General features: G+C 53.3%; 1 protein-coding gene across 1 annotated transcript in view; it reads left to right on the plus strand.

Moving 5' to 3' along the window:
- Positions 1-15,291, plus strand: part of CAMK4 (calcium/calmodulin dependent protein kinase IV) — a 198,260-nt gene extending 182,969 nt beyond the window's left edge. Inside the window, exons 8-11 of the mRNA XM_055315246.1 lie at positions 6,003-6,078; positions 9,751-9,877; positions 12,021-12,173; positions 13,705-15,291. Coding sequence (XP_055171221.1) covers positions 6,003-6,078; positions 9,751-9,877; positions 12,021-12,173; positions 13,705-14,145 — 797 coding nt within the window. The 3' untranslated portion in view covers positions 14,146-15,291. The remainder of the gene's footprint in view (positions 1-6,002; positions 6,079-9,750; positions 9,878-12,020; positions 12,174-13,704) is intronic.
- Positions 15,292-17,224: the final 1,933 nt, after the last annotated feature.

Below are 17,224 nucleotides of genomic sequence, written 5' to 3' on the forward strand. Positions count from 1 at the left end.
CAAATACTCATTATTTCCTGGGAAATGTGCCCAGTTGAAAATAAACTCCAGGCCAGAAAATTAAAATCTGTGATCCAGATAAATGAAATCGACGAGTAGTGCCCTGAAATGACCATGAAGAGATTCCCCACATCTTGTTGGGAAAAGAAATAGGTCTCAACCACCCCACGCCCCGCCGCCCCCAAATCCATGAGGTTAGGGCTCCTGATAGATGGGCCACAGTGTACACACTCCTACTACCAAGATGTCTTGAGTGGTTTTGCTGTTTGAGGCCTGAAGCCCAGGCTTGCTTACCCTGCCCATGCCAAGCGCAGAAAAGAAGAACAAGCTGTTAGAGTAGAAGACATTCTGAGAAAGGGCGAGATTAGAGAGTGTCTCTGTCTAATCCTGATTTCTGTTTCGTAAGCTTAGTTGATTGAACTATGTACGTTCATCTTTTGTACTTCTACCTATCTACCTAAATTCTATTTGCAGGGTCTAGAAGCTGTTCAGAATTTATTTTCTGTTGGCCTTTGCCAGGGTCCCATTAGAGATGATCCTATGTTGTTCCACGTTGTTATGTCTTTAAGAAATAGCTTATTCTGGTCACTATATCACAGTTAAAGACACTGTTTCAGTAGCCTGGAATGAGACAGATTTCTGTCTACGTGAGCACACACGTGTGTGACCAATGTAGGGGTATTTAAGTGAAGGCAAAGAAGTAAGTCTAATAATCTAAAATATAAGCTTTCAGAATACTTACATTAAGAGATGGACTTTTGTTCACCTCCAGAGGACTAAGGAGCTAGAGTGAGATCAGAGTGTCAGATTATACTGGTAATCTAACCCCCCGGAGGATAGTCTCACCTGAGAACAAATGAGATACCCACAGCGATGACCTTCTTTTCATAGTGAACCTAAGAAACAGCAGAGGAACACAGAGTAAAACGTCAAACGCAGGGACTGTGATCTAACGCCTGACAGGCTGGGGTGTATACGCAGGGTCCTGTGGGGCCAGCAAGGGACAGAGGGGAAGCAGGCAGCGGAGGCCGGGTGGGCGGGGGAAGCGTGCCCGGGCCCATCTCCCTTTGGCACCCACGGCCCTTCTTCCTCCCTCGAATAGGCTGTGGGTCCAGCCACCGTTGGACTTCCGAGACTGGCCCCGGGGCCAGGGGTGGGAGCACCAAGGCAGGCCAGAGCTTGTCTTGTGGTCTCCCCCGGACCGGGCCTCTGCCGCTCTGCAGGTTGTTGTCAGCTGTCCCAGAAGTCTTCAGTCCAGAGGAAGACGGGCCTCCTGGGGTGCACGGATTGGTTTGGCGCTGCCCTGAGCACAGTGGATCCTGTGGAGCTCCAGTCACGTGCCTGCTCGGGCCTCTCTTCATGTAATAAGTGCCCACTGAGCCCCTGCTGTGCAGCAGGCACTGTTCTAGGTGCTGGGGGTGCAGTGATGACACGGTGAGAGGCTCTCCTTTAAGGATGCCACGTGGGAGTGGAGGGGCCAAATAATAAAATGAGGGTGTCAATACACAGAGAGGTGATGCCTTGGGAAGGAGGATGGGGGTGCTGGGGGCCTGGGCTGCCAACACAGGCCCACTGGGAAGGGGAGCAGAAGAACAGACTTGGGAGAGGTACACAGATGCTGGGGAGGGAACATTCTGGATGGAGGGGACAGTGGCGCTCGGGCAGGAGGGAGGCCGTTGGGTGGAGAGTGGTGACAATGGGGGGAACAGGTAGGACGGAGGATGCAAGAGCCCTGACCGGAAGGATAGCGTTCACGTGGGAAGGACTGTGGGAGCACAAGGGCTAGGGCCTGGGGACGTTGCGGTGCCTCTTAGCTCTTCAGGTGGAGGCGACCCGTGGGCAGGATGGTGTGTGTTTGACATTCAGGGGCAGGGACGTGGCTGTTGACAGAAGCATGGGCTCCGCCACCATCTGGGTGTTAGGTCAGTCCTGGGGCGCTAGGGCACCATGACTAGGGCGGAGCCCGAGCGGCTCACCCGGACCCCGGGGCCGAGATGGAGAGGCACACCAGGACCCCAAGGCGGAGACAGGGTGGAGGGGGCACGGAAGGGCGGCTGGGGCCGTGGGCTGAGCGGAGTGTTCCTGGGGTGGGGGGGGCACGACTGCGTCGGTTTGGGTCCGCGGCCCCGGGGAGGCTGCTGGCCGCCTGCAGAAGCCTGGCTCGGCGGTGCACCAGTGTCCGTGCTCCGAGGGTGGCAGGAGGATGAGGCGCTCCCCAGCTCCTGCTGTGGCTCATCGCGGGGTGCAGAGGCGGCTCCCCAACACTCAGTTGGGCTACTGCACGCCAGGGACAGGGGGCAGCATGCGTGCTTCCAACAGGCCGCCCCCACCCTGTACCTGGGCTGCCTCCCTGTCCCCAGAGCACCCGGCCCCACTCGCCCCCACCCTGCACCTGTGCTGCCTCCCAGTCGCGGAGCACCCTGCCCACCCCACCTGTGCCGACTCCAGGAAGCTAGTTTCCCTTTCCTTCCTCATCCGCTGAGCTCCCCCCCCCCCCCCCCCCCCCCGTTGACTCCTCTGGTCCTTCACGTCACCCTTGCAGTTTCGCTTTCCTCCCCCTCCCTGGTCCTGCGCAGGCCAGGCAGGCCTGTAGTAGAGGCACCGTCCCTGCCAGCACTCCGCCCGCACCCCCGCACACAGTTCTCTGGGTCAGTCACCCCCCAGACCGTGTGCTCCACGATACCGGAGACTTGTCCTTGGCAGCTCCCCGATGCCCATGCTGTGCAAGCACCACACACGGAATACTAGGTTCCTGGTGTGCTTAGTGGGGAATGAGGGAACCATGGGCTCCTTCACTTCAGGCTCCCTTGCAGGTATCCTTTGCATACAGCTCACAGCGGCTTGGAAGAAGTCTGAGGAGGAGAAGGAGGAGGAGGAGTGCCCTCTCGTTTTAGCCCAGTAGGTAGGCGGGTACAGTCAGGGGCCAGAGCCATCCCTCCGCCTTCCTCCTGGGGCTCTGAGAGGAGGGCAAGCCTGGGATCCGTGGTCCCTAGCAGCATGCCGCCTCCCCGCACCTCGTGCTCTTTACGTGGGACCATTTCTAGACCTGGTTACGGTGAATTTATTTAATAAAGTGAAATTCGTTCAAGTCTATAGATGGATCCTCAGTCTCTAAATGTTTCAGTGGTACCATGATCTTATGAAAAAGCACCCTGTGATCCATCTAAGTGAGATGTTGCTCAATAAATATCACTGAAGTTTGGATTTTTAATATAAATTTTATATTCATTTAAAATTGCTTTTTAAAAAGCGAAGCATATTTTGGTAATTCTAAGACCATTTAGCAAGATTATTCTGTTGGAGATTGGAGTATGAAGCGTGCTGGGGGCTCTGTACAGTTAGTGGTAATGAGCAACAGGCAGGAGAAGGTATGTTCAGGAAGTGGCACAAAGCGGACCTCCTTAGGAGACAGCCAGAAAAATCAATAAGGGATTCTTGACTATTTTAGAAAAGATGATTCTAAATTATTTTAAATACCTGTTTAAAACTGGATCACACCTTGAAATGGTTTTCTCCCCTGCTTCAGTTTGTTTGTCCGTTTGTTCTGGCAATGAAGTGAGAACAGGTGGGGAAGACGGGCGGGAGTGCTCACAGCATTAAATGTACACTAGCCGATGTCTTTTCTCGAATGAAGTTGGGAGTAATCAACTATTTCTCATCTTAAGAAAATCACAGATTGGAATCCACTGCAAGGATGTTTGATACCTAGGAGACTTGTAGTGCTGCTATGCTGGAGCCTGAAATTTATCCTAGAAATTTTGGGCTCTTGGAAAGGCTCCGCATACATTACAGAGGATGTCCTGCTGGTTGGTCCTCAAGTCAAGGTCGTGTCCACTAGCAAGGATTTAAAGGTTTCTGTGAGTGGGATCTGATTGGATCTAGATGGTTAGTTTGTTCCACCTAAATTTTGTATTATGATTAGTAAATATTATAAATTCCTCTTAAGAGAAACTTATTGTGGAGGGCAAGAACATTCCATACTCCTTTTCTCTCAGCTTACGTCCCCAGGGAAAGTTGAGCTCTTCACAATACAACTCCGCCTGTGTTGGAACCCAGTAATGCCTTACAAGGAACTGAATTGCCCCCGGGGGTAAAGGTGGCACCCCGTGCTGTGGAGGGAGGTCAGATATGGCCACATCAGGTGGGAATCCCAGGTGCCCCATAGAGTGGATTCAGAAAGAATTTTGTTCCGTGGCGTTCACTTCATTTCGGGCCTCAGCCTGGGAGCCATAGCGAATCCAGAAAGAGCACCTGCCTCTGCGCGGGGTCCTAATAAGCCCTGGAGAGCCAGGGCCAGCAGGACAGGGCCCATGGGCAGCCCGTGTGGTGGGCCCTCCAGGAGCAGTGGGCGTGCGGCGGGCTGTGGACGCCGAGTGCCCTGACGGTCCCTCACTGGTACCACAGCGGCTAACAGCTTCCGGCTCAAAGTAAACTTGGAAGTAGCTAATCTAATCCTCTTAGATTTTAGAAGTAAGAACAAGTCCCAGAAAATGCGAAGACTCTCGCCGACTATTTCTGTATGTTTAAACGTCAGCATGGGACTTGCCAGCACTTCGCTGAGTGGGGAAGGCCCATCGCACTGACTGTGCGTGCCCTGACCTGGCAGCCGCCCTCCGGGTTCCCTCTGAGCTGTGAGGAGCAAAGCCTTGGCAAGTGGGAGTTGGTGGTGGGGCCTGAAGGACCCGAGTCGGGCTACGGATTGCCCTGGAGAAGGAAGTCTCACTTGCCAAGAGTGAATGGTGTTGGCAGTGAGCTTGCATTTCTCTTAATTATGTTAATTAAATCCTAAGAGGAAAAATTTCTAGGAATAATGTGCCTGGAGATGAGAAGAACTTCTTGGCCCCAGATAACAGTCTTTAGAGGCTGCATCTTGCAGCAGTGCTGCTCGGAGCGTTGCGTTGCACGCTCTCACTGGACTCATTGGTTGCACGCACCAAGAGTCGTGTGGACTCTGCGGCTCGTGTATTTTATGTCACACAATTTCTGCAGGGAACAGAGTATCCTGATTGCATAAGGACAAGGAGAGGGGGGCTTGTACGGGAAGACGTTGGTAGAAAATCCATTGTGTGCCTTCCTCTGAGTCCGACCCGAAGCCGCAGGAGGTGGCTGGTGGCTTCCCTCCAGAGCTTGCTGACAGCCTGCACTGAGTGTGACCTTCCAGCCCACAGCGGGGCATCCAGCTGGGAGGGGGCTACGGGCCCATCCCAGGGGCGCTCACCGGTCAGCTCCTTCCTCGGGGACCCAGGACAGCTCCAGCACCTTTGTGCGAAGTAGAAAAAGGCCACTCGGGCTCTAGGGCTGAGCCTTGTTTGTGCGTGGATCATGAAGCTCTCGCTCCTTCCCTCTTTCTTCCTTGTTAGTTAAACAAGTAACCCCTCCGGTTGTCGGAGCCAGGTGCCGTCCATGTCCGCAGCTCCAGCATAAGACCCGGAGGAGACCGCCTCGTGCCACAGGACAGGCCCCTCGCGTGGCCGGGAGGGCCGCCAGGCGAACGGGAGCAGGCCGGCTGTGCCCCGGGAACACCTGTCCCTTTTCTCAGTTCATGTCCCACGCTGACTGGCAACAGCGTCCGCCTGCTGGCTGACACGTGCCCCCTGGGCCCCTGCTTCTTGTCCCCCCGCCCCCCCGGCAGACCCGGGTGTCAGGATAGGTCTCAGGCGTGGTCGCCTACTGTGCTGACCAGCTCTGCCTGCCTGCATCCGAGGCCCCCCGGGAGGAAGGCCGGACCCTTGCAACACACACGGCTCCATCTGATGACCGATGTTCCCTTGGGGACCGTGCAAGCCGCTAGCTGTACCGCTCTGCACCTCCAACACAGACACACTAGTTTCCCCCACGAAAACAGGCGTAAGAGTTTGTAGTCTCATCCTTGGGTTTGGGGGGACAAAATTTGTTCCACAGCTGTTCCGAACTTACTGTTATTTTTTTACATGTTGCTTGTTACTGAGACGTAATTGTTAAATTTAGTGTCTGACTTAACATGATGTTCATTCTTTCCGCAGCACCTGAAATCCTTAGAGGCTGTGCCTATGGACCTGAGGTGGACATGTGGTCCGTGGGAATAATCACCTACATCTTGTAAGTGGAGAAGGCGAGGTCTGTTCATCCTTCTTGTGCTGTGCCGTTCCTCACGTGGCTGTAGTCCTTGTGAAAAGCGAGATCACCCTTTGACTTCTGTGATTTTCTACGACATACTAAATGTCAGACTTTTCTGAAAATAAGCATTGCTTTTAATTCTCTGATTTTCTTGAAGCCGGACCCTTCATCCAGGGCTCTCTGTGCGTCCTTGTGCAGCGTGTGCCAGGCCCGGGGGGCGCATGCCCTGCTCACTGCTAGTGAAGCGGGAGAGTGAGGTTCTTGTCTCGGGGATGGAATCCCGCGGACCCGGGAGAGCGAGGGAAGAGACGAAGTTTGTTCAGTGAGGAGCCGGGAGCGAGGGGCCCCCAGGGCGGCCACCAGGGCCCAAGGGCCGGACCGGTGCTGCGAGGCAGCCGGGAGCCCCAGCGTGTCCGCACCACGCTGCTGCCAGCACTGAGCAAGGCCTGGTGACCGCCCCGTCAGTGGGGACTTCCCTGTAGGACGCCAGGAGCAGCTGTAGAAATGAGACGCCCCTCTGGCGCCTGGGTTGGGAAGGTCTGCTTCCCTCCTGTCTCCTCGTTCTTGGGGTTTTCGTGAGCTGCCTCCGTGCCCCCGCCCCCGGCCTGCTGTCCCTCACTCTGGCTTGTGGCTGCAGCGTCTGTGATGCGGGTTGGCCGTCGGTGCTGTCTCTGCCCCTTAGCCCTGCGACGACCTTGACTTCCATGCCCTGAACTTAGAGGAACCTCTGCTCCGGTAGAAAGAGGATGGGCCATGCCCCTGGTTGTCTGGTGTCCCCACCTCCGGGCCCCTGTCTACTAAGAGGTGATGGACTTGCCTGGAGCACAAGGGATGAAAACGACGGGGGATTCTGGGAACACGGCCCGAGAGCAGCCCCGGGAGGGGGAGCAGCGAGTCTCGGAGCTGGATTCAGAACGAATAGGTCTGGGTGCCACTTGGCAGTGGGCATCCGTAGAGGACCGTGCAGGGCCAGGCCGTCGTCAGCAGCACCACGTGTCTGTCGCGGCTCCGGAGGCCGCAGTGTGGGGTCAGGAGCCAGGAGGTCCCGTCGTGGAGACAGGCCCGCATGGCGAGGGGGAGCGTGAGCACTTGTGTCTCCCCCTAAGGACACCAGTCCCACCTGGTGGGAGCACCCCGACCCCTAGAGCCCTCGGGCAGGGACTTCCCATCCTAGGAGTTGTGGGTCGCACGGTTCAGTCCGTCCATAGAGCTTGGGGGGCTTAACAGTGATCTTAGTGCAGCGTCTAGTTAAGAAGGGCTAGAGGGGCCTCAGGCACCCCGACACCTGAGCGAACTCTGGGGTCAGCCAGGCGTACTCCACCTTCCGCAGCCAACAGGGGTCGACACGCAGCCCCGGAGGTGGCCACGGGCCACTGTGCACGTCCAGATGGTTCCAGCGCTGGGTTCCCTGTCCATCCAGACGCCAAGCCTTGAGCAGCCTTCGGAGAGGAAGGCTTTTCCTATGGAAGTGCAGACCCGGCAGGGAACGTGTCTGCTGTGGTAGGGGCTTGCTTCGTGACCCGAGTCCCGGGCGGCGGCCGTGCGGTGGGGCGGGTGGGGCGGCAGGGCATGGTCGGGGTGTCCCCCGGACACGGGCTGGTGGGGCAGGCGGGGGAAGGTGGAGGATGCCGAGCACTCCGAGGGGGGCGAGCAGGCCGCTCACAGTCCCTCTGAGGCCTGAGAAATGAACGGGGCTCCTGGCGGCGCCGTCGGGCACGCATCCAACTCTTGACCTCAGCGGAGGTCCTGGTGTCTGGGCCGTGAGTCCAGGCCCATGTTGGCCCCTCCGGGCGTGGAGTCTACCCGGAGAGAGGAGGGTCAGGGTCCCTCCGTGGTGCACCTCAGGTCATCAACCACAGCTGTGGCTTCCGAGTACATGGGAGCTCCCCGTGTGAACGTGTCCCCGGCGCCAGCCTGCCCCGTGGGCCCCCAGCCCGACGTTCACACTGCTCTGTGGTCAGCAGTACATGGTGCTGTCCACGGGGTGAGGCTCCGGGGACGCGTCTGCCGCACTCTCATGGGAAGCTCCACGTGCCCTGACCTTGCGCCCTGACCTTGTGCCCTGACTGCCTATTCCTGAGGAGAACACTAGAACGAAAACCAGGGCCCCTCTGTTACTTCTCACAGAATTCTGGTCCCTGTACCTTCTACCCCTCAATCCTTTGTACGCCGGACAGAGCGGCCACTGCAAGGCTCGGGTCAGCGTCACGTCAGGTAACCTCACTCGGACCCTTCAGCTCCCAGCAGCACAGCTGGCCCCGTGGCTGGGGCCCCGGTGCATTCTCAGCCCAGGCCTGAGGCCCTGCCACCCCCAACGGCCGCGGTCGCCACCGCAGCGCTTCCGTTCCTGCAGGCGTCTTGCACAGTGTGCGCATGTGCATGTCGCTCTGGCACGTTTCTTCTGCTTGGGCATCTCTGTTGACGTGACGTGGGCTCCTTACTCCTGTCACCAGCACAGACTGACAGGCACGTCTGAGAGCTGGGAGGGGCAGCTGGGTCTGTGCCTGCTCAGCTGCCACCGTTCCTTCTAGATTTCCAGAAGGGGAAGCATCAGGGTCTCTTGACCCAGGTGGGACGGGTGGGCCAGTCTCTCTGTGACCGGGTGGCGCCGGGCTGTCACGTTCTCGCGTGGTGGACGGCACAGGGAGGCCCTGTGCCCACAGGAGCAGGACCTGGCCGCCACAGGGCAGGGGGAGCTCCATGGTGTTGAGGACACACGGACTGTCCCCACGGGACGTCCCCGAGCAAGGGACACAGAAGCTGCTTGGGTGGGAACCCCCAGGTCAGCATTGCCCTCAAACGGGGAGGCCCCGGGAAGCGTGTCTGACGCGCATTGTCCCTCGTCGTTTGCGCAGAGCGGCACCTGCCGCGGTTGGGGCGCCATCGTAGTGTCCCCGACATCTCCAAGCCCATCCCCGCCGCCCGTAAACATGGGAGGCGTGGCACCCAGGCTGGCAGCTGCGTCCCTCGGGGTGCCCCCCACGCCTGCTGCTGCCCTGCGGAAGGAGCCTGACAGGGTCGCTACAGGTGTTGTGCGCCGGCCCGGCAGGGACGCGGCTCCTCTATTGCGGTGTCCTGTGTGCCCCTGAAAGGCCCTTTGCTCACAAGACTCTCCCTTCCCGACTGTCCTCTGACATCCTGGCGGGGGGACTGTCCTCTGACATCCTGGCGGGGGGGGCTCTCCCAGTGGACCCCCTCCGGGGGCGCCTCGGGAGCAGGGCTGTGGCAATGCCCTCTCGCTGCTCCCTGGTCCTCCGCCTTGCCCCGGGCGCCGTCCTGACGTTGGGAGAAGCTCTCCGGACCCTCAGGTCGGTGTGGAGCCTGGCGGTGGTTCCAGAGGGCGCAGTCCTGTGCGGGCAGGGGGCAGGGGGCCGGGGGCCAGGGCAGGGGGCAGGGGGCCGGGGCAGGGGGCAGGAGGCAGGGGGGAGCAGGGAGGCAGGGGGAGACGTGGAGCATGTGTGCCCGGTGCTGTCCTAGGCACTGGGGGCAGCCCGAGGCGGTGGGGACCGCACGGGGGCAGGGAACCGCACCAGGGTGGCTGCGCCGTGGGCCGAGTGGCCTGGACGTGGGCAAAGGGTGAGCGGGACTTCTGCGGGAGTTTGATGAGATGTGTTCAGGTTCCTAAAGACAGCTTCTCTGCTTCTGTCCTTCTAGACTCTGTGGATTTGAACCATTTTACGATGAAAGAGGTGATCAGTTCATGTTCAGGAGAATTCTGAATTGCGAATACTACTTTATCTCCCCCTGGTGGGATGAAGTGTCTCTAAATGCCAAGGACCTGGTAAGTGCGACCACGGCCAAGGCCAGTCGAGTCTTCACATTGAGTTTTTACTGATTAAGGGGCAGCAGCATCCTTTCCCAGTCTGCCCCCCTTGATGATCGTCATCCGTGAGGACCCGCCTGCGGATGCCCACAGATCCATCTTCCTTGTAGGTCATAGGTCGTGCCGAGCAGGCCTGCCGGCTCATCGCTCCCAACTCCTGACCTGCCACAGGTGCCACATGCCCCGGTGACGGCACCAGCGCCCTGGCCTCAGGCCTCCCAGCCGAGCTCGCCGACGGGTCACTCGTGGGCTTGTCCCTGTTCTCACTGCTTCCCACCTGAACTAAGGGTGATGCCCGCCAGCACGAAGGGGCCGGCCCAGTTGTAGGGTGAAGGGCAGCCCCGGGTGAGCGCCGTGCGCAGGACAGTGAGGAGCTGCCCCCCGATGGCCGGCTCACCCTGCACGGTAGCCTGGGGAGGTGCCCCGCTGTGCACGTCCACGGCGGCTGCGTGTGAGGGTCCAGCCCAGCCCAGCCCACGCCGCCACGCGTTTCTGGCCCCATTGAAGCCCCAGGACGTGGCTATTCCTGGGACGCCGAGGCCTCCTGCCAGCTCCTCCCTCCAGGTGGCCCCACGCCCCAACATCTCCTGACTCTGTTTGCTTCTCCGCCCCCCCGCCCCCTGCCCGTGCCCTGTCCTCCCCTGACCCCTGACACCCCGTCCTCCCCTGCTCCCTGCCCCCATCCTCCCCGATTTCTGCCCCCCTTCCTCCCCCGCCCCCCACCATCTCCCTCCCTTTCTCCCCTTCTCCTTCCTCCCACCCGCCTCCCCCATCTCTCTCCCCCTGGACCTGCGTGGGCCCGAGGCCCCTTTCCCGTACCTCGAGCTGTGACCCAGGGCGTTTTCTGGGATGACGAGGGCCTTCTGTAGGTTTGGGGGACGGGGGCGTGGGCAGGCTCAGCAACCGCCACCGGCTTACCCCAGCCGTCCTTTCTGTCACTCCTTACATTTCCATCACTAACAAACATCAAGCGGCAGGAGGGCACCCTGGGTGGCGCACCTGCTCCGATCATCGATCACCGCGGGGTCAGGGCTCACAGGGGCCTGGCCTTGCTGCTGGCAGCTGGCAGGGGGACGCACCGGGAGGGGCAGGAGGGCTGGGGACGTGGAGCATGTGTGCCCGGTGCTGTCCTAGGCACTGGGGGTGGCCCGAGGCGGTGGGGACCGCGTCCGGGTCATGGCTGGAGGGCCGTGGCCCCAGTGCCAGGCAGTGCCCGCCCCCCGCAGCCTGGCCTCCGCGGCAGCAGGGCTCTCTGGCTGCTTCCCGCCCTCGCTTCCCAGGGACAGGCTGCAAGGGACTGTGCGGTTCTGCAGCCCCCGCCACGCCCCTGGCAGGGGATTCACGGGGACTCAGAGTGGAGGTGACACCGTGGGAAGAGGGCGTCCCAGCCCTGCAGGGTGTGCGCAGGCTCCGGCTCCAAGTCAGCCTGCGACCCGGGTCAAGACCAGGGGAGCGTTTGTGAGGAGGGCCTGCCGGGGCCCAGGCCGGGAGACTCGCTGCTCCCGTGGCAGTTCAGCCTCTGCTCATCCTGGGGGCAGCCTCCCCCGCAGGCTGGATTCAGTCCTTCAAACGACACGCCCTAAACCGCTGACGCCTTTATAGGCTTGTACACCAGCACTTGGCCTATTGCTTCAAAACCATCAAGGTACCAGAAGGAATTGTAGCATAGAAGGTGGGATGAGCGTCAAGACATGGTCCTGCCGTTTGCGTGACGAGGGCACCGTGATTCCATCGCCATTGACTCGGCCCCGAGGTCCTGAGTTCTAGGTGGTGCGCGGGGCCGCCGCCACCACTCAGCACCACTCATGCTGGTCCCGCTCCACAGCACGTGCGCCACGCAGGCCACCACCTGCCCCTTGAGCTCCCTTGGGAAGGGCAGCCGGTGGGCCACAGGGGCTATGCCATCTCCCTGGGCTCCCCCGCCACCGCCACCTGACCTGTCCTTACAGTGACCCCGAGGCCTTCAAATTGTTTTTTTAAATGTGTATTTAGTGGCACTGCAAGGAAAACAGAATAAAACCTACAAGTTCACCAACTGAGAGGCAAGCCTGGGTCACTGTAAGATTTCCCCTAAGAAATCTATGGTTCTTGATCATTTCAGGTCAGAAAATTAATTGTTTTGGATCCTAAAAAACGGCTGACCACCTTCCAAGCTCTCCAGCACCCGTGGGTCACAGGCAAAGCAGCCAACTTTGTGCACATGGATACGGCCCAAAAGAAACTCCAGGAATTCAATGCCCGACGCAAACTTAAGGTAAGATATGTTTTGTTTTGCTCTGTTTCTTTTTTAATCTCTTGAACTGTTAAAGATAATTCCACTATTCTTCATCTAATACTATTTATCTCTTATGGAACCAGTGAAAATCCTGCTTTGAAATCCCAACAATACTGGTGTAAAGCACTGACGCTCATGTGATTCTCTCATAAGAATTCATTGTTAATAAAGGGAAATGAGTGATGTTGAGATTTATTCACCAAATATATTGTCCCTGCTTCTCATTTAATTAAGACTGAACTGCTTGATGAACATCGCTCAGGAAACATACTTATTCAGAAAGTTGCCTTCTTTCTGAATATGTGAAAATTGGGAAACTTTTTTAAAAAACTATTATTTTGTAATAAAAATAAATCCCCATACTTGATAAAAATTAAAATACAACTAATGTTTGAACAATGCTGGGGTTACGGGCACCACCGATTCCTCTATAACTTTTGGTCTACCTATAACTTTTGACCCCCTCCAAAATGTAATCCCTGATGACCTACTGTTGACTGGAAGCCATACCGATAGCAATCGATTAACACACTTTGTATGTTATGTGTATTATGTTCTGTTTTCTTACAATAATATCCAACATTTTCTTAATGTTTTGGTTATTTCTAGGCTGCACACTTTGTGAGTTTTTTTAAGTTGTTACAAATCTCCAAAAAATTTTTCAATGTATCTGTTGAAAAAAATCTGCTTGTAGTAGGTAGACCCTTGCAATCAAACCTATGCTGTTCAAGGGTTGGCTATAATTCACATGATGGAGAAAATTATCCAAAATCATATTTTTTTTATGGAGTATATATGGAATATCTATTTCATGCCTTTCTCTTACTTAATGGTGTTTAGGACTGACTACATCTCCAGAGGATTTCAGAGAATAGCTGAGGGTCAAAAATACTGTTCTGTCTAGCCATCACTTACAGGCTGGTAAAGACTAAAGAATAAATAAACCTTAAGGGTTGTGTGGTATGTGAAATGCTGTGGATTAGGTAAACTTGACTTACCCCTTCTCAAATAAACTTGACTGTGGAACTCTTTTGTTCCATGAAACAAAGACTTTGGGAAACAAAGTCCAAAATACTTGAAAACAGATAATCCAGGGGCAGACACATCTACCTGAGCTTTCGCTTGTCCAGATAACTAAATACACTAGCTTGAGATCAAAGAGATTTTGCTGTTCATTCTCCGAACAAGTTTCATTAAGTCATCTTGGAATATATTTGGAATCCATAAAATAAATGAAACAAACTCCCTAAATGCAAAGTTGAGATTGAGCTCTGATTCAGGATTTTTTTTAAAAAAAGATTTTATTTATTCATGAGAGACACAGGGAGAGAAGCAGAGACATAGGCAGAAGGAGAAGCAGGCTCCCTGCGGGGATCCTGATGTGGGACTCGATCCTGGGACTCCGGGGTCATGCCCTCGGCCCAAGGCAGATGCTCAACCGCCGAGCCCCCCAGGCATCCCTGATTCAGGATTTTCAAGTACTACCTAACACTTTTGTGTTTCCAATCAGGCAGCAGTGAAGGCCGTGGTGGCCTCTTCCCGGCTGGGAAGCGCCAGCAGCAGCCACGGCAGCATCCAGGAGAGCCAGAAGGCCAGCCAGGAGCCATCTCCCACCCAGGATGGCAGTGAAGATGTTAAAGCTATTTCGGAAGGAGAGAAAGTTCAAGGAGGTGGGGCCCACGTGGCAGTCGAGGGGGCAGAGGCTGAGCTGATGAAGGTACAGGCCGCAGGGGACGTTGAAGATGCTGATGGAAATGCTGCCAAGGCCACCAACATGGTGCCCAAGGCACTAGAGGATGAGATGAAGGTGGCTGATGCAGAAATAGAGGAGGGCTTAGTGGAGGAGAAGCTGAAGAGCGTGGAGGGAGCAGCAGCCCCCAAAGAAGGGCAAGAAAACCCAGCTCTGGGATTTGGAGCTCCGCAGAATGATGTGATCCTGCCAGAGTACTGATGTGGCTTCTTTCCGATCTGGAAGCCAAATTCTGGCATTTTATGCATTTTGTCCTTCAGCAAGGAAGGTGTGGAAGCATGAGAAGCACTATAGTGATTCTGTTTTTTGAGGTGCAGAAAAAAAATACATTATCAGTTGGTAATCCTAATTTCATGCATGTGATTGCTTTATGAAAAAATAGTGTCTTGTATGGTATGTAATGGATACCTCATGCCGAGGAGTTAAATTTGAAATTGCAAGTAAGTGCAATGTAACTTTTAAATACATACATGTTCAGGGACCAGTAGCACAGATTGAAGTAACTAGTAACAAATTGTTTTTGCTTTGAAAACCTTCTTAAGGCAGTGATTCCTTTGGTTGAGTAGGCTGGAAGACATCTTCGCAGGCATTCGCAACACCGTACTTGTCCATGTGCTCACACTGTCCGATGTGCCCAAACTGTTTACAAGGACATGGTCACAGGCTATAGTTTTATGATATGTACAAAAAAAAAATCCCACATATAATGGTAAGATGTTGAAGCATACTTAAGGGCCATGAAACAAAAATGCCGTTAAAGCTTGTCTGGCTAATGCTTCCTTATTTTGTCCTTATTTATACACACAATATTACTAATAACCAAAAATGTTCTACACAAAATCCTGCCATCATACAGTCCTGGAGAAAGTATTTTACCAACTTCTGCTGAGGGAGGTACTCTCCTTCCTTCCCCGCTAATACAGTTTCTTTCTCACCGACAACACTTAAGGTAGGCTAACACAGTCAAGGGAAGAAAAGGACCTAAGGCCTGGACTTACACTAACAAAGGTTGACTGCTTGTCATTTTCAGATAAAATTGGATTTCTTTATAAGTTTGTACAACTTTAAAGACCGTGACATTTTTGTGGATAAACTCTACAGTTAGCCAAGTTTCAAATATTTAGAAAAATCTACCCCACACGCTGGTGCCAAAATGTCTGAGTGAGAATAATATTCCATATAAGATCATTCATTATTGGCTTTACTAGATTAAGGAAACTTTTGTTTATGAAAGTCCTTTTTTCCTTCAATTGATGGTTATCTCGATCTATTGCTTATGAACTAAAGATGTTTCTGAAAATCTGGTATATCTTTTTTTCATACTTGGAATAGAAGTGCCCAAACTTTTCAATGTAGTCTTTAGCTTCCATGCCAAGAAATTTAGGACAGTGCAACGTTTTATTTACCTTAAAAAAAGAAAAGAAAAGAAAGCACTGATTTCAAATCAGACTCATGAGAAGCTGTAACATTAGAACTAATACTTCACTATAATTTTTTTCAAAGTATCTTTCTTTGGTTTTCGTATGAACACCTTTTCTTTATAGAAATCACACTTAAATTCCAAGTACATCATATTTATTTCTAGTTTGAGTTGAACATTTTTATCAAATTATGTATCACATTTTAGGTTTCCTCAGTTTTAAAAGACTATTCTCAAAGACCAAAAGGATGGACAGTAAAAATGACTGTCACATACAAATCCTCATCAAAAAAAGATCTCAAATTCTTTTAGCTCTTCCTCAAAACTATGAAATTGGAACGACATTAAACCTCCAGTTCCTGGGGGGCTACTGGACCTTGGGAGACAGTCTACTTTCCAAGCACAAATCTTCCTCTACTACGATTCGAGAGAAGAAAACAAGGTAGGACTTCTCCTTGTCTGTAGTTTAGAGGCCTGAGGAGTCAGTCACCGATGTGGACAGAGGAAACCGCCCTGAAGGGCACATCACCTGGCTCAGAAGATAATTTTTTGTTTTGACTTCTTTTGATGACCTAGTAGAGAGTACTTACCTCTTCTCCCTTTCTTTCCTTCCCTCTTTATCCTCTCTCAGAATTTCTATGTTAGGAATTGTAAAGGGCTCGCTATTTTTAACCTTTAGGATTGCCTTTTTCACTAAAGCATTAACATTTCCATGTGAGAAGGTCAGTTGCCTGGTGTACTTTTCCTAATGAGACTCAACAGGCATACAGGGCAAGTGCCCCACATATTGGAAAAGGAAAGAAGAGGGGGAAGTGGGTCTGACTAGAAGTGCTATTAGCTGGCAGATGAGGGTGCGCTGCCCCTCAGGGCATCCCCCATGCCCCACACACCCCTCCCCATTCCCAGGGCAGAGGGCCGGCCTGTCCTGCCTTCCCTGGGGCCTGACCCGTGCGGCTGGACGCCCTGTAGCAGAAGATGCAGTAGCAGCCCTGCCAATGCCGGGGCCAACGTGTGGTTAGGAATGTACCCACTTAAATGAGTGCACGTGCCTCTCCCTCGGTGGTAGTTGAGCGACGGAGGGTAACCTCCTCTCTCTGTGTTTTTACCCTGTAAATTGTACTTTCTAAAACTCAATGAGACTTTTAAATTTTAACTTGTATGTTAAAGAGTAAGTCCTGATAATGCCTAAATAGTGACCAACTTTGTCATTTCGATGGAAAACAAGTCTGACTTTCACAAAAATTGGGTCATTTCAGCCAAGTGATTCAATCTACGATTTCACAGAAATACAGCCTTAGTTAGGATCATTAGGTTAACATTTTTGGAAGAGGAGCAAACATTTATCTTGCTTCTTAAAATGAGATGTTACCTATCTCTGAGATTATTTAGCTAAATAATGGTAGCCTATTGCAGATAGAGCCTTAATTTGACAAACTGTTGCATAATGTTACCTTTAAATAAGACAATATAGTCACAGAGCAAAAAAACATTAAGGATATTTCAACACAGAACAATAAATTATGTTTTGCATTTTAGAGCTGACAGTTGTTACATTATTGATTTTTCTTTTTCAGATAAGTTCAGATACAAAGCATAAACTAGACTCTTTTACCATGAAGATAGACAATCTTTAATTATTTCACCATTTTAAAAAGTCTAATTGGAATCCCAGTGTTTTTTTTTTCAGAATATAAGTGCTCATTTGTCCCACAAATACATAAATAAGGTAGAAATTAGAATAATACGATTATAGAAGTTATCATCTAGAACAAATGCTGTTGTTCCAATGTATAATCAGTATTAAAATTTAATGAGATATTTTGAATTTTTTATTTTTATATCAAGTTCTCAAAATCAGGA

The sequence above is a fragment of the Nyctereutes procyonoides genome, unplaced genomic scaffold (assembly GCF_905146905.1).
Source record: "Nyctereutes procyonoides isolate TBG_1078 unplaced genomic scaffold, NYPRO_anot_genome, whole genome shotgun sequence".
Lineage (NCBI taxonomy): Eukaryota > Metazoa > Chordata > Mammalia > Carnivora > Canidae > Nyctereutes > Nyctereutes procyonoides.